Source organism: Oncorhynchus nerka, linkage group LG7 (genome assembly GCF_034236695.1).
Source record: "Oncorhynchus nerka isolate Pitt River linkage group LG7, Oner_Uvic_2.0, whole genome shotgun sequence".
Taxonomy (NCBI): Eukaryota; Metazoa; Chordata; class Actinopteri; order Salmoniformes; family Salmonidae; genus Oncorhynchus; species Oncorhynchus nerka.
In genome coordinates this window covers 50,446,864-50,467,874 of record NC_088402.1, presented here as the reverse complement: position 1 = coordinate 50,467,874, position 21,011 = coordinate 50,446,864, and the positions used below count along the sequence as shown (strand labels likewise).

The 21,011-nt window shown below is 43.5% G+C and overlaps 1 protein-coding gene and 1 non-coding gene across 4 annotated transcripts in view; both read right to left on the bottom strand.

The window, feature by feature from the left end:
• Positions 1-21,011, bottom strand: part of LOC115127648 (uncharacterized) — a 41,419-nt gene that overhangs the window by 15,945 nt on the left and 4,463 nt on the right. For 2 of the 3 annotated variants that reach the window (XM_065020578.1, XM_065020579.1), the window contains exons 13-21: positions 20,613-20,809; positions 20,384-20,498; positions 20,005-20,174; positions 19,815-19,909; positions 19,599-19,729; positions 19,088-19,277; positions 14,732-14,873; positions 14,525-14,621; positions 14,334-14,451 (exon numbers count right to left, since the gene is read on the bottom strand). The exons of the other annotated variant lie outside the window; for it this stretch is intronic. In XM_065020578.1, the coding sequence (XP_064876650.1) occupies positions 14,378-14,451; positions 14,525-14,621; positions 14,732-14,873; positions 19,088-19,277; positions 19,599-19,729; positions 19,815-19,909; positions 20,005-20,174; positions 20,384-20,498; positions 20,613-20,809 (1,211 nt within the window). In that variant the 3' untranslated portion in view covers positions 14,334-14,377. Of the gene's footprint in view, positions 1-14,333; positions 14,452-14,524; positions 14,622-14,731; positions 14,874-19,087; positions 19,278-19,598; positions 19,730-19,814; positions 19,910-20,004; positions 20,175-20,383; positions 20,499-20,612; positions 20,810-21,011 lie in introns of those variants that run through there. 3 annotated transcript variants of the gene reach the window in all.
• Positions 8,224-8,306, bottom strand: trnal-aag (transfer RNA leucine (anticodon AAG)). The gene has a single exon. It is a non-coding gene; the product is annotated as a tRNA-Leu (tRNA).

The following is a 21,011-nucleotide window of genomic DNA, read 5'->3' as shown; positions in this document are numbered from 1 at the left end:
ACACCTTTTTCATTTTCCAATTCTAAAATATAACTCCACAGAAAAAAGGAAGTACATTTCTCTCCCTCCAAGGCGTACTGTGCCTTACTCCTAACAATAGCACCTAAACATACATTTTTTTTCATAAAACCCTAGCTCTGCATGGATTTTCAAATAGTTCACAACATCATAGTCTGGATCAGCATCGGCCTTTTCAAGTTCATGTAACATCCTATTTCTAAGCATTTTTTCTTTTACCTTATCTACACGGTTACGATTTTTAGAGTACCTAATACTCCTGTTTTTTACTTGAACTTTCACTTCCTCCCACCATAAACACACATTCTTTTTTAACAGTACATTAGACATTTCACCTTCAATACATTCAACAATTTCCTTTATATAACTTTCCTCCTTTAACAGACTGGCATTTAAACACCAGACACCTCCCCCTCTCATCTCCACAGCAAAACCTATCTGAAATGACATTACTGCATGATCACTGTATGCCGTAAAATTATATGACATCTTCTGAACCTGCTGTATCACATCTTCTTTTACTAAACATAAATCAATTCTGCTTTGTTTTAGTTCAGTTAACACCACCTGCCTTCTCGAAAACACTCTTCTAGTTAAATTTTCAGCCCTCCATATATCTACAAGATTCTCATTTTTCATTCATTCCCATAAAGCATTTCTAGACGAATCATGTCTGAAACTATCACATCTCGAGACATCCATTCTAGTACACTTCACGTTAAAATCTCCTACATTTACATCATTTACATTTAAGTCATTTAGCAGACGCTCTTATCCAGAGCGACTTACAAATTGGTGCATTCACCTTATGACATCCAGTGGAACAGCCACTTTACAATAGTGCATCTAAATCTTTTAAGGGGGGGGGGGGGTGAGAAGGATTACTTTATCCTATCCTAGGTATTCCTTAAAGAGGTGGGGTTTCAGGTGTCTCCGGAAGGTGGTGATTGACTCCGCTGTCCTGGCGTCGTGAGGGAGTTTGTTCCACCATTGGGGGGCCAGAGCAATTCTTCAGTAATGAGGTCCATTGTTTGCAGAAATAAGACATCACTCCCCTTCTTACATTTACATCTGTCCTTAGGTCTGTCACACCTTCTACACATATCACCGATGTTCGAACATTCCCTGGCATAATGCCCTTGTTCACCACATTTATGACATAAATTCTGGACATTCTTTAAGTATGTGTCCCGGTTGAATACATAGTCTACCTACATACCTTAACTTAGATCACTCAGAAATATTCAAATCTTTCGACTGTATTGAACTTTGTTGAGTAAGGCAATGATTGCACACTGTCCGTAAACTTCACCTTACAAAATCTCGTCCCATCCACAATGTCCGTTCCTGGCCACATCCTCCTCTTGATTGGTGTTGTCGCGTTCACTTTCCATCCTTGTAATTTCTCATATATTTCATCATGCGTAATATATGCCGGCAAGTTCAAAAAGGACACCACAAGTTCATCGTTCCCCAGTTCTTTCGCCATGACTTGACAACTCTTTATTTTTAGCCCGTCTATTAGTCTTTCTTCTCCCTTCGCATGTGTAAACGTAGAGGGGGCTCATTCCATGTGGAAGGGGTAATGGTAGGAACAGTGACGGACCTGATCGAACCTGTCAGACAGTCCGTAAGGCTCTCAGAACTAAGAAGCAGGGGAGTCTCATCCAGAGCAGACTGGGATCCCCAACATGGAGAGACAAGGAGGACAGGCCTCCAAATGCTGTTAAGGCCCACTCCTGATGGAGAATACGAAGAGTACCAACCCTGGAAAATGACAGACCTCACCACTTTAATGGAACAGTTGCCCAGTCTACATGGGGGTGCCTCGGCATGGCTCCTCCAACTACAGACACTTACCTCTGGCCTACGCCTCTGCCTGGGAGACATTAAGGCCCTGTTGGCTAGGGCTACAGACCATACCACCATGATGGCTCTCATGAGAGACGCAGATCTGGCCACGGGCCCAGCTGCACTAGGTCTAGAACGATTCCGAACTCAGTTATGGGCTGAGTTGAGAAGAGCATATCCTACGGAAAGGAACCATGCCACCCTTACCTCCTTTACCATGGAACCTGGTGAACAACCCGCTGCCTACCTGGATAGAGCAAAGACAACATGGAGGTCGGTGCATGAGGAGCCATTCGATCACACCGACACCACTCTAGCGATGTGGAAAGAGATGGTGGTAAATGGATGTCCTACTGAAGTGAAAGCACAGTTGAGGGGCACAGTGGGCCTCATCTCCCTCCCTCTGACCCAGTTCAACACACACATCCATCATCACGTTGCTCAACATCACAAGGATAAAGGGGGAGCTGAATCCCAGGTGCAAAAGCTCCAGGTTGAGCTCTTGAAGTTGCAGCTGAAGGACGCGCAGAGGGGAGACAAACCAAACCAAAGAAACAGATGGTGGCCGAGGCATCTACAGACATTGTTGATATAGTCACTAAAACAGTCACCCAGATGATGCAGCAACAAACTGTCCAGCAGACCTCCGCACCTGCTCCTGGCCCTGCGCACTTAACGCCAATGTCAATGGCACCAAGAGGGGGACCACAGGTTGCATTCCAGCCACAATGGATTCCAGGACTGCCTAGAGGGGGAGTTTGCTACAACTGTGGGACACCCGGTCACTACTCCAGGGATTGCCCATATCCACTGTCTCAACCTAAGCACCCACCCAGGGGAGGAAGGCCCTTCTACGGTCCACCTAGAGGGAGGGGTGGCTACAGGACATCCCCTCAACCACAACCACAGCCGCAATCAAGAATTCAGAGTGAACAACCTGCATACAACCACCCAGTGCCATTTGCCTCCTACCCACCACAGCAGGCGCCGTCCCAGGGTATGTCAGGAGAATACCCCCCTTGGCAATGAAGATGTCCACCATCACCACGAGAGAAGGAACTGACCTCTCTACGGCTGCCTCTCTCACCTCCCCTGACTACTCCAAGAGTTTCCATTTGGATGTTTCTGAAAAGGAGGGGTTCACGGTCTCTGTCCTTTTTCAGAAACAAGAGGGGGAGCGCAGTGGTGCAGCAGGCCCAGACGGCTCACACATTACCCTTGAATCAGCCATCATCCTTCAACCAGCACCTGCCCAATTAGCTGAAATCATCGGATTGACGCAGGCCCTCATCAGAGGAAAAGGAAAGACTGTGAAAATCTATACAGACTCAGCCTATGCCCATGGAGCAGTCCACACTGATGGACCCAGAACTTTTACGAGAAGCACATAGCCACCCACGAAGGCAAACTAAGGACTTTACAGAAGGTGTCTCACATCTGGTGGCACCCTCACATGAAAGATATGACAGACTTATTCTGTGACGAGTGCAGCATTTGTGATAAGCTACAATCTTAAGAAGCCATACCAAACTCCCATGGGGTCATACCCATTACCTAACGCAAGGGTGGGTGGGGTTCTGCTGTTTTAGTGGTTACTACCCCTACCCCGGATGAGAACATTCAGGTTGCCACAGGTGTCTCAGGTTTGTCTAACAATTGCTTATTATTGACCGAACAAGCAGCCAATACAACCCCCCACTAGTTGCGTAGTTTGCATGGGTGCTAGACCATTGCTCCGCATTGTCCCGGCCTCTGTCGAGATCGGATGTTTAATGCCCCTTATGGACAAAGACAATCCGACTGGTAATTGCTCCTTGTGGGATGCAGTTTACCCTGTTGTCTCCGCTACGGTCAGGGCACCAGTATTTTCCTCTGATGTTGCCAGGGCCGAATTCTCCTGTATTAACTTGACAGGGGGTACACTACAGTTAGGGTTACTCCCTGAGGGTTGGTGTACAAATACTATCGTAATAGTTGGTGGTTTTAAGCCAGTGGTCAGGGCGGACATCTGGTGGTGGTGTGGGGGAACTCAGGTTTTTGACAGAATTCCCAGTGATGCTACGGGTACTTGTGCGCTTGTAACACTTCTGCTGCCTATCTCTGTTTACCCTATAGGTGTGGGTGATTTGGTGACCCGGATACAGGCTGTGGACCCACAGTTTCTGCCTACCAGAACCAAGCGGGCAGCAGCCCTGACTGTCGGGGATCCCACGTATATTGATGCCATAGGGGTTCCTAGGGGGGTCCCTGATGAGTACAAGCTGGTGGACCAGGTCGCAGCAGGTTTTGAATCAGCTTTCTGCTGGTGGTGCACTGTTAATAAAAATGTTGACCGCATTAACTATATACATTTCAATGTCCAAAAATTAGGTAACTGGACTCAACAAGGCTTTGAGGCCGTGCATGGTCAACTGGCTGCCACCTCCCTTATGGCTTTTCAAAATCGCATTGCCGTTGACATGTTGCTGGCTGAGAAGGGTGGGATATGTTTTATGTTTGGGGAGCAATGTTGCACATTTATCCCCAATAACACAGCCTCTGATGGCAGCCTCACTGTGGCATTAGAAGGACTGCGTACCCTTAATGGTAAAATGAAATCCCACTCTGGGGTTGATACTATCATGTGGGACTCCTGGATGGATGCATTTGGTAAATATAAGGTCCTGGTCTCTTCTATTAACCTTCTGTGGCTGTTGTTAAATCCCATGTGCCCGCTCTCTGCTTTCTCGAGTTATTACCTCTGCTATTGCACCAAATAATGGCCATGCACTGATGTTTCCCCTCCTACTACAGGAGGATCCTTCGGTGGAGTTTGAAACACGCACATATGAGTAGTTTTCACGACTCTTTGGAGATGTGAAGAGGGGGATTTGTAGTAACATATTAACACATGTAATAACGCATTCACTGACTGTTGTCTGCCTGTGGCCTAAGCATGATAAAATAGCTTGCACACTGTGTCATAAACCTTCCCCTCCCCCTGTTCTTCTGTAGATACTAACCGCACGGATACAACCCCGTACGGGGGGGCTGACCAAGATAACGTAAACACTGAAATTCCTAAACACACACACACACACACACACGACCCACTTCGGGATGGGCTCCAAAGACAAAGAACTCTGTCAAGAGCCAATGGGATACGGACACCAGGCTGGAGGGGACTGTCAATCACCTACAAGCAACCTACCAGAAGCCAGGACTACCAGAATCTACATATGTCATTTCAATGTATAAAATGGACTGCCCATCATGTTTCTCTCTCTCTTTTTCTGATGGCTCCATAAGAACTAGACGAAAAGGGACCGTGCAGCACGTTTTGCCAGATATCATTACGTTTGAATAAACGGCCTTTACTATACCATATCCGCCTTGTCCAGAGTCTCAACTTGGTCTCGTTTCTCATATAGCTATTCATCAACCCATGCGACATGGTTATTTCGTACTTATTTCTGTCTTTCGTTCTACATCCCGAAACCGTTCCACATACTTATTTTATTCCTCTCAGGAATTCCATCGTTGTTATTTTTTCTTCACCAATAACTTTCACGTTCACCGTCAGTTCTTTCTCATATTTTCTTCTCCTCAACTCTTCATTCGACGCTCTTTTTTCTCCGTTGTCCATTCTCATTGTTGTCGTTATTCTTGATGGCGAAGCCATTGAATTCGTCCGGTTATTTTACGTAGAATCCCCCAAACGGCTCACGCCGTTGGGGCATAAAAACGCAAATATTTACAAAGAATATAAACTACACTCCCCACACAAACTTCCAAACTAGAAGTATATAAACCACAAAAAACAAAAACGATTTTCTCTCTCCAAACAATCAAACACCTGCTGCTCACTCACTTCCTGAAACTTCCAAAAAGGGCTGTACTCAGGCCGGTATGGTCGTCAACCTTGACAATTCACATGCACGGAACTCACAATTTTGAGACTCAAAATGTACTTCATAGCTAGTACGGGGATCGAACCCATGACCTTGGAGTTATTAGCACCACACTCTAACAAACTGAGCCAAGTGGCCAACAAATACAAATGCCAAAACCCAGGATTGAACCAAGGACCTTTAGATCTTCAGTTTGACACACTCACAACTGATCTATTTTGGCAATTTACTAGATGTAATTCTTTGGCACCCTTGAAAATTCACATGCATGTGAGTCACAATTTTGACACTCAAAATGTAAATTCATAGGCAGTACAGGGATCGAACCCATGACCTTGGAATTATTAGCACCAGACTCTAACCAACTGAGCTACCCTGCCACTAGCAATTGGGCTCAACTGTCGAGAATCAACAAGCCTCTACAAATGCTGGCGCGTAAACTAACAAGTCCACCAACAGCATAGCCTGACAAGACTGGACCCTCTCGATTGCTTCTTGAGGAAATTCCAGACGGCTGGGGAATTAGCTCAAATGCTTAGCATGCTATAGGTAGTGGGATGGATGCCCGCATTCCCCCAAAACATTTTTTTTTGTGGATCCAAGAAAGCTTCAGTTCACACTTCATGCAGCCTTGTCTTACGACAACCTACTGTCATGTAACAATGACAAGCAACTTTCCTGTAACACCGATGTCAAAATGTCAGACGAAAAAGCAAGACATTACTTACTTTCAGAGGAGCAGCGTAGCACACACCATTGAGGCCCACAAACAAAGCTGTGGATAGTTCCCTTGAAGCCAGAGCATTAAGAAAGAACAAATACAAATGCCGAAACTCGGGATCAAAGCAGGGACCTTTAGATCTTCAGTCTAACGCTCTCCCAAATGAGCTCCTTCGGCAATTCACTTAACTTAATTCTATGGCACCCTTGACAATGCACACGCATGTGGCTTACAATTTTGACACTCAAAATGTACCTCATGGCCAGTGTAATGAAGTGCTATTTCCTATGCAAATGACCAGCTTACTGCTATTACATTGGTATAACTGAGACAACACATAACAACGTATTTTCACAGTAAAACATGTTAGGCCTCATACAGGATCTCTCTCACACACACACACACACACACTTTTTTAAATCATCCACAACACTGTCGAAACAGGATACATCCTAGCCACAGGTGATAGCCGTCAGTTCGGCTACAACATCCCGTGACTGCAAGAGCACACACACATACTCACTGCCGAGGACACCCAGATAAGAGCGCACAACACATTACACCCACCCATTGCGAGGACACACAGCCTTGACTTGCCAAGACAAGAACGCACACACATACACACAGACTTGACAAGACAGGAACGCACACACATACACACACTCATTCCCTCTCCTGGGGATGGACTCCAAAGACAAAGAACTCTTCCAAACTGCCAATGGGACGCCGACACCAGTCTGGAGGGAACTGCCAATCAACTACCAGCAACCTACCAGAGGCCAGATCTACCAGAATCTACCTATGTCATACCCATGAATAAAATGACTATACACAATGTATCGGGGCTCTTTTCTGAAGGTTCCCTATGGACTAGACGAATGAGAGTCCGTGCACGCTATGCCAGATATCTCTACACTATAAAATAAACTGTCTTTACTATACCTGATCCACCTTGTCCAGTGTATCAACTTGTCTCCTGTATCGATTCATCATCACCAGTAAGGGGTTCAAAACCCACACCATTGGCGTAATTAGCACCACGCTCTAACCAACTGAGCTAACCAGCCACTGCCTATGGAGCACAGTTTTTGAGATGCACTGAGCCTCTGCAAGTGCTGGCTCGTAAAGTAACAAGTCCACCAACAGCATAGCCTGACAAGACTGTACACTCTTGGTTGCTCCTTGCAGCCAATCCTACCGGCTGAGGAATTAGCTCAAATCGTAGAGTGCTTGCTTAGCATGCAAGAGGTAGTGGGATCGATCCCCGCATTCTCCAAAAACACATTTTTTTGTGGATCCAAGAACGCTCCAGTTCACAGGGGGGTCAAAAAAAAACATTTTCGTTGTCGGCAGGATTGAAACCTGCACTGGAAGATCCTAATGGATTTCTAGTCTATCACCTCAACCACTCGGCCACGACAACATTGGCAGAAGAAAACAGGCTTGTTAGAAGTGAATGGGCCACCAGGCATAGCCTACAGAAAGTGATAATTTTACAACTGAAAGATAATGCAGTAACTCATTATAATGCAGTAACTCATTTTAATGCAATAACATGAAATGTTCCACTCATTCATTTGTTATTAAGTACAGCTGTTTTCTTATTTTCCTTGATCTTTGCTCAGCTCCAGAAGGTTTGCATTTGAGAGTGTTTATTATGAATTTTTATTTCACTGTGTGAAGTTGTTATTTCATCATCTTATTACTGCTAAGCAGCATGACTCCTGAGAGACACTAAACAACTGTCAGAAGTGGGATTCGAACCCACGCCTCCACGGGAGACTTCGACCTTAACGCAGCGCCTTAGACCGCTCGGCCATCCTGACTACAGCACAGTACCTGGGTATCGGGTTAAAAGTAGAAATAGGCACAGCCTTCTAAAATCACCACAGAGACCAGTACATTTATGCACGATACTGACTTGCACTTTCAATAGTCATTTGTTTTTATTAATTAAAAACTCCAGTCATTGATTTAAGCGGACTGACACTCAAAGGCGCACAACAGGATAACAACAAAAACCACATTTTCAATTGACAATCATTGCTTTAAATGGATGTGGTCGATAGATTTGTATAGGCATATATAAACAATGTATTTCACTTGTAAACCAAGGTTGGATAGGTAGGTCTAAGCAACATGCACCTGGATAATCGCGTCATGAATCGGGACGGGCTCCTACGTCCTCATATACACATTATGACATAATAAAGAGTTTAATCTTTCACGAAATAAAGACAGAAGCATATCCATTTATACAGGTTCTACACATTCCATTTCTCCATGGCAATAGAATGTAAACATTCTATTTTGCGCCAAACATCGCCTACAACTCAATTCTAAGTGCAGCATATTGGACGACTCCACAGTCATTGATCATTCGCGACTTTAAGTCATTCCTGTTATCTCTAGAGCATCCCGTATATCTATAGCGCTGCATTTCTTCCCCATCTTACTATGGATAGGGTTTGGTGCATTCCGGAGTTCACTTATGGACCCACAAAGATAGTCTTAGGAGAAATTCATTTTAGCATACTGTAAATGCCTGTGCATAATGTGCATAACAAAGCATCATTATTTTCATTATCTTCACAGGAATTCTGTAGAAGCAGCCTTTATTTTCAGACTCTGCAGGCCTGCTGGAAGGAAACATATTAAAATAAACAGGTAAGATTCATCCCACAAAAACATAAACAACAGAAAGAGAGTTGTACTTCAAGACAGTTTAGAGAAGGTGGTCATAAGAGTTCTTAATATCACTTGCAAATTGTGAGGCATGAGCAGTTGTGAAATGTTGAGAGAGGCCCTTCTGAAAGCACATGATATGGTATTTCGTGGCACGGTCTCACACCTTACCTCATCTTGCAGAATAAGCTCATGGTCCACTAGCTGCTGCTCCAGAGTCCCACCCCATGTCACCACAGAGTACATGAGCAACTGGCTGGTGTCTCAGTGCAAAAAGTCCACGTCAGCACTCACCTTCACTGCCATTACCTGCCACCAGCAGCACGCCAGGAGATGTGGCGTGATAATAATAATCAACAGAAAAATCAGAAGCCAGGAAAGATGAATTGCTCTGTGTTATATTTGAAGGGTGTGGAAGGAAACCCTGGAGGAAGGAAACGACCTCGCTCGGCTGGTAAGAGAATGAGAGTTAGAGACATACTACAAGAGTGTGATTTCTTTACCAGCCTTTCAACAACGAGTTAGCACAGCAGAATAGATCTGTTGTGAAATTACACTAATGGGACATCCTGTTTCACACTGCAGGCCTGGGAAGTAAACACTTGCCTAAAAATGATGGACATAGAGCACGAGGCTTTCTGCAAGCTCCGCCGCTCCATGCACCCCACCTCGCCAGCTGACATGTCAGTTCCATGTACTGCCCTGCATATGACTTGATCCATTTATCTACACATCTGGAACTACGCAAAAACAGACTAAGACAGTGTTCTATGTGAGCACATTGCACATCGTTTAGCTTTGTCTTCTCCTTTTTGTTGATTTCAGCGATCATAAGGTCCACAGCATCGTGGAAAGATCTGTGAGATGTATTCTGGGCAAGCAGTCCAATGAGCCCTGTAGCAACCTGCTCAGCCCATCTCAGGTGGTGGTGGAGGGGGTGCCCAGGCTCCTCCTGGCCCTGTGGCTTCAGCCAGAGGAAGGCCATTCAGAGCACCCAATCCTTATAAGTGGGATGGCCGTAGTGGAGAAGTTCTCCTGCATGTTAAAGGACCCTTCCCCTCACATCCCTTTCTCCCGGGCTGCTGCTTTTGACTCTGCGCGGTCGATCCTCTGGAGAATCAGTCAGTCCTTCTCCACCGATGACCTCCAGAGCCCTTTTTAGATGAGCTCTGTCTGTGCCTTTGTGGCGGACGAGGTGCAGAGCTGCTTCCAGCCCCCTGCAGCCACCCTACCAGTCCCCCCTGTCCTCTCGGTGGCCGTTTTCACCACACTACCAGCTGGCATCCAAGCAGGTGAGTAGCAATGAGAGAGCACTCTGACAGATGCCTGTTCCGATGACATCTAGGTGCCTTGTAGTAGTAGAGCTCATCAGGATTGTTGTTGTCACCCATAACACAGACCTGGCTTCTTCCCACCTGGACATGGAAGACATCACCCCTAAGACAGAGGCAGACCCAGATGAAACCAAAATAGAACTTTTTGGTAAAAACTCAACACGTCGTGTTTGGAGGACAAAGAATGCTGAGTTGCATCCAAAGAACACCATACCTATATGGTGTATCGTGAGATTGAGTGAAAACCTCCTTCCATCAGCAAGGGCATTGAAGATTAAACGTGGCTGGGTCTTTCAGCATGACAATGATCCCAAACACACCGCCCGGGCAATGAAGGAGTGGCTTCGTAAGAAGCATTAAGGTCCTGGAGTGGCCTAGCCAGTCTCCAGATCTCAACCCCATAGAAAATCTTAGGAGGGAGTTGAAAGTCAGTGTTGCCCAGCAACAGACCCAAAACATCACTGCTCTAGAGGAGATCTGCATGGAGGAATGGGCCAAAATACCAGCAACAGTGTGTGAAAACTTACAGAAAACGTTTGACCTCTGTCATTGCCAACAAAGGGTATATAACAAAGTATTGAGAAACATTTATTTTCCATAATTTGCAAATAAATTCTTTAAAAATCCGTGATTTTCTGGATTTTTTTTCCCTCATTGTGTCTGTCACAGTTGAAGTGTACCTATGATGAAAATTACAGGCCTCTCATCTTTTTAAGTGGGAGAACTTGCACAATTGGTGGCTGACTAAATACTTTTTTGCCCCACTGAGTAAAACTACTGTGGAGAATATGTACAAGAAAATATTAGGATGTATTCCTGGGGAGTGGGTGATTTTAATAAATGAAGGTGGTCAAAAGAGCGAGGGGTTTACCAGTTTTATATTCTGAAAGTAATGGGGAGAAACATGATTTAAATCAGGTTTAAAACATAATGGTTTATAGAAAAATAATTTTAAAAGCGATAAGTCACTGCTTCGGAAAAAGTGGTGTCTAGGGTGTTTGCAAACATGTGAAATCAATATGGAAGAATGTAAATGTACAATAAATCTATAGAATGTGAAGACAATGATTTTAAATTGAAACATAATAGGATTTTTACAAAATGTGGTTTGCATCAAATTTATAGGGAACGTGATTTGTGGTACGGGGGTGGAACATTTTATGCACTTTTGTTGAATGTAGTAGGTTAAAAGATTCACAAGTTTTTAAAAGGGATTTTTACTGGAGTGGAGGTTGTTTCTTTTTGGTTTAAATGGGAAAAGTAATTTTAAATTTGGTGAATTTTGTACTAAGCCATGCGATAAGATTAAGGAATTTAGGTCATTATGAAGGGAAAATTGAGAGTGTGGAGTTTAGGAGTATTTTGGAGAAAGATAATATATAGATACAGTGGAGGAAACTGTGTGGGTGAGTACTTTAATTGAAATTCTATTAAAATGGAAAACTTGTAATTCATTAATTGGTTTTAGTGGATAAGTGTTTGTTTCTTTTTCTGATTTTGTTAAAGGGTGAATTGTTAATCTTTTATTGTTGTCTGAATGTTATAAATTGTGTGTTTTTTATATAATAAAAAAACATTTATTTAAAATGTGCCCGATCTCGGAAGCTAAGCAGGGTCGGGCCTGGTTAGTACTTGGATGAGAGACCGCCTGGGAATACCAGGTGCTGTAAGCGTTTTACTCCAGCAGAGGGGTGTCATGCGTGGAGCAATTGCCTGTTATTTATCACCCTAATGTTGTCTTTTCATTGGAATAAATGCAGTTTGTTAGTGCTTCCCTCAAATAATGGACAGTGAGTTTCCCTCAAAATCTGGGCAGTGCATTCAGCATTTGTTTTTAGGCTAGGAGACTGTCAATGTCTGTAGTCAGTTAGGGCCCTGTAAAATCCCTTCAATGTTTTGCCTGATCCCGCCCCCAAAAAAACAAATCCCCCTATTCTCTATTTACATTTCCCCATTTGTCCCTGCATCTATAGGTTTTCGCTCTCAAAAGTACACCTTTTTAATAGAAATATTACATGATTGGATGTTCTGTCCACGACAACGTTTAAAACCCTAGCAGGAAACCACTTTAGGTCTGGGAAAAAAGACGTATCGATTTTGGGGTGTAGTTACCCTTTAACTAGGCATGTCAGATAATGATGGCCTAGGAACTGCCTTGTTCAGGGGCAGGAGGACAGATTTTTACCTTCTCGGCTCAGGGATTCGATCTTGCAACCTTCTGGTTACATGTCAGACGCTCTACCCACCTGCCCGCCCAAGATTGAACTCTTATATTACCAATAAAATGCACTTCTTTCAATAAAGCGTTTCACATTCTCCACTGGTTGAAATACTATCCTGTGTCCTCAGATTAATTGAGTTCGATATGCATAGGTTTTTTTTCCTGTATATATGATTTACAAATCAATCATGTTTAGTCTATTGTATAGTTACAATGTGTAATCATTGATATCCCAGGAGCAGTCAACACTGAAGTGTATAATTGTAAGACATACATTTAGACACCGCATCGTTTGATATGACTGACAGCGTCAGTCATACCTGAACCACACCTTTATTTGCCAAGGAAGAGTACAGGCTACAAGATGGGAATCTCATACGTGGTATTAACTAAAATACATGTGTATATAGGTCTTGCATCCTTGGTACAATAAAGGTATATTCTACTCTAGGCTTCATTAATGCCATTCAGACTTGAGGATGATTGGTATGAATATTAGTTCAGAACTACGTTTTAGGGTCCATACCCAGAGCGGCAATAGTTATTTTTAATCCGACTCAAGCAAGTAAATAGCTAGCCATGTTACTTCAGCTGCATTGCAAGGCAAGCTTACAATTGTGCAGTCAATGCTTTAGCCATTGAGATGCTTTACAGCCACTGTTTCACAAGACAACATCCTGGTTTGTTGGTTCTCAGGAGTCCCTGAAAGACAAATTCATTCTCCTAACACTAGCTAGTCTGAACTTGCTAAATATAGAGATTTCCATAATTTCATTTTGACAACAGAAATATATATAGCTGCGTCTCTACATTATCACATTCCTCTCAAATTGTACATTTGCTTGACTCGTTAAGACATCTTCCATCTGTTTTGTCAGCAATCTTCGTTGAGCGCCACAAGGCAAGGGTGGCTCGTGTCAAAATTAGTCTTTGGTCATCAAAGCCTTGGGACCCAAATGGATAATGATTGCGCAAACTCCCCCTTGTGGTGGTCTGGAGCAATGAAGCCATCCCATGGTGCAAGCTCGCAACTTTTAAAGGAGTGTGTCTTCTGTCCCCACTGTTCCGTACAGTGCGTGTTGAAATCTTATCCTGATGCGGAATAGATTGCAACGTATTCATGGCTCTACCTTCGTAGTTCGGACTTGGAGATTGTGAAGAGATGTCTTGTGGGGAATGCATGGGTGTCTGAGCTGTGCGCTAGTTTAAAACATTCAGCTCGTCAACACTTCTTACACAAACAAGTAGCCATAAGAGATTGACATGAAGAAATGGCCATATTTGGAGGGAAACAAAGCTAGTGAGAGGTATCAAGGAAAGTTGTAATTTCAGTTGAAAATTACCAACACTGCATCCAACCACAGCCCTGCTTGTTTCACTTTGGCAAACCACCATCTGCTATAACATTGAGTCAGTTCATCCTACTGGACAATGGAAAGCTTTTGTTTCGTCACCCATTGTTTGTCCTAGACGGGAAATTGGTGTGCAACACTTATCTCCCTCCGGTGGATGGTTCAGAGTTCCATGCTTACAAAAGGGTTGATTGATACATGTCAGATGACAAGCCTACGACATGGTGTTAAATGCAAATCAGGTAGCTCCAACGGTTAGGATTGTTTTATATAGAACACTTTAATTGACATGTTAGAACAAGACATTACACCCAAAGAATGTATCCAGAAGAAACATATAAATGACGCTCCTCAAAGAAGTCTTTGACATGTCGTTGACCTGTTGAGAGAGAGCGAACCTATTAGTTCAGTTATGGTCTGCCAGGGTCTGAAAAGCATAAAACAAGACCTACCTCTTTTCGGGTTGTCCTGATTCACACATTGTCCACTGCAGGGGCCACCAGTGGGACTACTGGCATCACAGATGACCACATCACAATGGACAAAGACCTAGGAATCAAAGATTTGATGTGTCAGATTTTTTTAAATATTTTTTTTAAAGGGATGATTGCCACTCACACAAAATTAACCAATAAAGATTGTTGGGAGAACTTTGTTACCTGGCCACTCGGCTCAACCGCATCCTCAGCGAAGGAAAACATATAGGCCTCAAAGCGTTTGACGTGAGGGGGGAAGTGGACCCTGGCGTCAGCTTCTACCGGGTGGAAGACCACACGGTATGGATCCTCGGGGTTCTCACAGCTGCCATGGTAGAGAGAGGGACTAAGTTAGTAACAAGAAAACGCTGCAAACCCCTACCGCCTTGTGTACGAAGTCTTGTGGTGGTGTCATGAATGTCCTGTGAGGATCAGATCAATTTACAGCAGAAGTGGGTTCTTTCTCCCCCTCCAGTATGAACTAAAGGAATGTTTTTGCCAACAGGCTTTACCCAACAAAAATCACCTTTGTCTTGAAAAAACATTTCATATACAATGTAAAGGCTAGAGACGTCCTACCTGTAGAGTAAGCACATTTCTAGTAGAAATCACAAAATAAAAACCAATATGACATTCATTTTCTATAGCTAATCTCCGAGTGCATAAAAGGAATGGTAACAGAAATTAACATTAAACCAGAAAACCGTGAGGCGCAAGCTAGACGTTTGGAACTTTACTAAACTCACAAGTACCTAAAATTTACTTAAGTGGGACCATTCTGCTACCATATGCATACCATCCTACTCATCACCCACTGAGAAATCAGCGACAGGGTTGATTAGCCTATCTTCCAGAACGAGTGAAAGGAAAATCCATCCTGTAGTTCTGTTCAAGACTAGTCATTGGAGCCACGGACAACCAACGACATTGTGACCTCATGTAGCCAATCAGAGAGAAGACCAACCACCTACCTTTCCACGGCGGCATCCCACAGAAATACATTCATGCTTTTACTCCAAGCTGGTGCCGGTTCGTGTGTTCAAAAATGTAGCAATGATAAGTGTCCCTTACGGAACGTTGGGGGGTGTGAAGAGAAACCTTGTAACAAGCTGTCATTGTGTCACCTGTGTGTTGAGCCTGTGTTATTTAGTTAGCTAGTAATTCAATTAAACCAACTTGTATAGTACTGAATCATAAGGCTGGGGTTTTGCAGCTGCAAGGATGATACGATGTTAATAAGTTATCAATTTAATAGATTTCTACCGTCTAGAGTTAGTCGGGAGACGGTAACTCTTTAAAACCGCTTCCTCGGCACCCCAAATCCTAACATGATTCATTTAGAGTCGGCTAACAATTCAACAGTCCTCAGATAATTCAAGGTCACGTCACGACAGTGGTTTGTTGGTTTTCATTTCTGATCTTTTGGCCCATCAGACCTGGATGAATCTGATTTAGTACGTTTTTATTTTATTTTAAAGAACAGAAATTGGGCTTTCCGTCAACAATATTTATTTTGGTCTACTGCAATGGCTTGTTAAATGACGGATGTCAAACATGTATATTCAATTCCATTGCCATGAGGTGAGATGGTTCTTAAAATTCTAAATGATCCAGAAAGGTCGCCTGTAGTCTGACCAGAATATTGATCAATTGACCGTGGTTTAACCAAAGTTGCCGAATAGACAGTAGGTATCATCAACAAGGCAATCATATTTTTCAACACAAGTACTTCATTTTAAACAAGAATTTCATGCAATGCGCCAGAGCAATTCTTCCGCTGTTGGAAAAATAGGTCACAAAATAAATTCTACACCCACGGCATCGGATTCACATGTGAAGGGCGCAGCTCTACTATACAAAGTAACCTACGCATTGAAAGTTTAGGCCTACTTTTTTAAAAAAATTTGCATCTTTGGGAGGTTTATCCTTTACTGTTTAACTGCCAGATATTAGCAAAAAGGAATGTGAAATCTGAAGACGTTACATGAAGAGACAAACGCCCACACCAGTACAAATCACTTGAGCTGACAGACGATGGTCAGGATTTTGCACAACGATATAGTTGCAGCTAAAGTGACAAATCTGAACTGCCCATTTTGTGAACAGCCATGTGAATGTTGTGTCTTTTCCTATGATGTACAAAACATTTCAGCCTGTTTTTTTTTTTTAAAACTGCTATGACATTGCTGATTTAATGAACAGCTGCGAAGTTACGCTGTGTCCACATGGCCAAATTTAGGTTGATACCATTTCATTAAAAAATAGTAAAATTGCGTGATTTGATAGCAAACCCGATGCCCCAAATGAATGGTTTTGACCAATAAAGTTGCTTCACTACACTTGCTTGGTGTAACATGCATCCAGATACTGAAAAGGAACCCGCAAAATAAAGTGTCATTTGCAGCGTGCATAATCATGGGCAAAGTCATTGTAGCCCATTACAATGTAGGAAAAAGTCATCTTTCAAAAGTAACCCAATTTAAATTCTTGAGATAAAAATTAGACCAGCATGTCCATCTGTGGCAAAGTGCTCACCCAAATCAAAAATGTAGTAACATTTTTTTTTAAATATGAACATTAGCTAGCTAAATAAGGTTAGCAAGATGCTGCTACACTTGACCGTGGTATTTGTTCATGTTTAGCAACTCCCAATTAGCGCATTCCTCTAGGACAGGAAATTCCATTGAAAGCGGCATCAACTTCTGGGGATCCTTTCAACTGATCCTATTCCGTTTCAAACATCCATGCTGCACAGGCATCTGAACCATCCTTTAGGTTTAGTGCAATAACTGTTTTAAACAGAAGTCACTTGTGCCTGAATTCAACCCCAAACCAACAACTATTCAGTCAGTGTTAAGAGCAGTATGAAACCAATCGGAAAGGCAAGCCAAGCTTGCCAGCCGCTCTCGATTTCCATTCGACTGACCATCAGTTTGGCACAACACTGAACTGTAGCAAACCAAAAGCATAACATTGATTAAAAAGGTGTAGGTAACGCCAACATTAACCTTTTCATACGCGAGTTCCAAATAAATATCTTCAACAGTTGCCCCAGTGGGAGTTGATTTTATGCGCGTGATGTCAGAATGTAGTCACTGTTCCAAAATGTGGACAGTTAACCCGCGCTGACCTCAGACCAAGGCACACTACCTGCTAATTTTCTATAGGCCGTGTCAACTTCTAATTTAGCCTCATTCATTCACAAAAGTAGCCCATTTCACTGTTGCAGACCATTTCGATTTGAGAATTTAATGAGCCGGACAAACTTTCCTTCAAAAGAAAGCACAAGCACTTCCCCAGATCAAGTATACAGTCCTTGCACATTTAGTGCCTTCCTTACAATTAACTGTGAACATGCGTGCATTCCTATCAAAGTGCCTTATTTTCTGTGTAAAATGTTGTCGTTTCTACTGTAGCGTACCGTAAGTATAATGTACTTAGCATTTTATTAAGGAGTTCTGATTCTTGCCTAGATTGTAGTGGACACGTGTGTAAAACACTTTTGAAGGTGGTACTGAATATGAGCTAATGCTAACGCCATACAATGCAGTCGGGTTCTCACATAAGCGCCTGTCAGATTTATGGTAATCTCAACTGGAGTACCATTGTCTTGAATGCACTGAAGTCGTTGATTTGAACACAGCATCAGAGGAGTGTAAACTATGGTACCTCAGGGTTGCCAGATCAGACCCCCCTTTCCAGGGGTATATAGCTTAGAAAAACTGTCTGCCCCGCCATTTATTGTTGATAAATTCCCAGATCTTAGTAATATTTCCTGCATCATCCTCTTCACAATACCTTCCCAAGGACTTAACCCCCAATAATGGATTGTGCTATATCTTGCAACCCTGTTTAGCTTTCGTGCTACGGTTGTATTTGGGGAGGTGACAACAATTGGCTTTTTGTATAGTTACCTGTAAACTACTTGTCATCTGTACGCCGTAACAAGTACAAAGATTATCACATGCTGAAGTGGCCAAACTAAGTTAAGATCTCAGGCAACGGGCACAGTATTCTAGGAGTTCTTGCTTGACAAACATGGCTGCCAGACTTTCTATACTAGATTTACATGGCTCCCTTGTACCGCATCATACTGTAAAACAAGTCAACCTGTTAATTAAACTAGATGATAACGTTAACATTGATATATTTTACAAGCAAAGATGGAATAAAGTTGTGAAGACCTTTATTTCTCATCAGTACAAAAAATTGTTTAGATGCTTTTCAGACAACGCGGTTTAGAGTCGTTTGATGCAGCATACGTTCCGTTCCAATGATACGCTGCAGGGACCACTCAGTGATAACAAGCATGTGATCATACGCGCCAGAATCTCCCATAAGTGTTCAATTGGGTGGAGATCTGGTGACAGACCGCACATGGCTCACATCGTTTTTAAGCATTGTGACCACTCGACCTATGGATGGGGGCATAGCCACGGTAGCCAAAGTAAATGTCCTGCCAAGCATGATAGGTTGCTATTTACTCAGGAACCACACCTGTGGAATAACACTTGTTTAGGCCCAAAAACAACATGTTACCCATTAATGATGAGATTCCACCGGGTTCGGGAGTCGCGGTCCTCGTTGAGGGTGGCCCAGCAGTGGTCAAGCACCAGCGCTACCTTGGGATCAGAGGACGTGGTCAGCTCCACCTCAAAGTGCAGAGGCTGTCTCAGGTACCGCACCACTGGATAGTCCTCCTCCTGGTGGAACGTGTTATACGAGGCGTCTGGAACACAGAACAAGACAACCGGGGGTCGTGTTCAGTGGGCACAATCTGAACTTGTCCATTAAGAAATGCTCGTTCATCATATCCTGTTGTGCCCCAATGAACACAAGCCATTTATAGCCAACACTACCCACCCCCCACTAGAGGCTTCTGACAAATTCCCAAATAGCTCCTCACCGTTACTACATAGCCACACCTGTAGATCTCAGAACGCAAGAGTAATAAATCACAAGGCTTACATTTTTGGGAATGGTTTTGTAAAGGAGACCTTCCAAGATTCTTTTACAGGCTAGGGGTCAAGTTGAAATTGTGCACGCTTACCCTGAGCGAGTCTCATTCTGACCATTAGTCGACCAGTCCCAGTCTCGGCAAAAGGCTCGTCGTCACGCGGCCTGGTCAGGAAGGCCAATGTGCGAGTGATGTTGGCCACATAGTAGCAGGAAACCTTTACCCTAAAACAAAGTATTGAGCAATTGGTGAAGAAAAAAAAACCCTATGAAAGCTAATAGCTACAATTGTGATGCGTAATGCACTTACTGATATTCCTCTGAAAACGCCGTGGCATTCAGCTTCACCTCAAGTTCATCTGGCAAGGAGATTTCGTTCTCATACAGCATGACATTGTTGATAAACTATGTAGGAGAGGGGAATTGCTTATTACAGCCTGCAGAAGCAAACAGTCCGTAAATACACAGTACCCATCACCTCAGGGTAATAGTCATTTTACCTTCCTGGTGGTGCCACAGGAGTTCACAGTGAAGTGGAAGTAGGCGAAGCGATCGTCACTGTAGGTGGGACCACAGGCGGGGTCCCTCAGGGTCAGCTGACCGGGGTTCAGACCGGGAGCAGACTCCACCTTCACTGCCAGCGCAGTCATCGTTCCGTTAGAGAAACACTCTTGGAGGTGGGGGAGCAAAAGACAGGTAGCCATCAGACCTGGGTTCTGTATTTGTTACACTTATTGAGCTTGAACAAATGGAATAGCACCAAAAATGCAAACCATGCCCATCTGGCACTACTATTAGACTCACGGTATTTGCAAGGAACCCAGGTTTGGTAACCATGTTAAACGACAATCTATCGTAAGTAATTGTTTGAGAACCAACCAGTCAGCGTTTTGAGGAAGCTGCAAGCCAGGGAAAAGTATTTGATGGTCATGTTGTTGTAAGGATTCAACAGAGCCACATCCAGTCTGCTCCTGACAGAGGACGAGTGAACCGACTGGGAACCAATGGGAGAGTTCATTAGTCCAATATTGTATGCATGTATACAGGGTAAGGACAGCAAGGCTAGCTGCAGCAATTTAGGTTAACATGTTTTGTGAGAGCGTCGTACCTCAAACACTGCGTCCGGCGAAGAGAAGGGCAACGTGATGGTGAAGTCTGTATCGCCCTCTGTTAAATACTGTTGAGCAAACTCATGGTTAAGCAGCCGCTTGCCAACCAAGACCACAAAAAAGGGCTCTTGGTTCCTGTAGTCCACAGTGATGTGGAAGTTCTCCTGATCACAGTTGCCAGTGACTGAGGGTGGCACTACAAGGACAAACAGGGTTGTGTTCATTAATTAAGCACAAAAAACAGGCAGGTACTACTTGAACTTGTCCAAGAAGAAACCCTTGTTTAAATTGCAAAATGTTTTGCTACGGTGGGACTGAATAAACATGAACAGGACAACTGGCTCCAAATACTCTAAAGCTTAACATTTTCTTTGTAGAGAGACCGCATAGGAAAACCC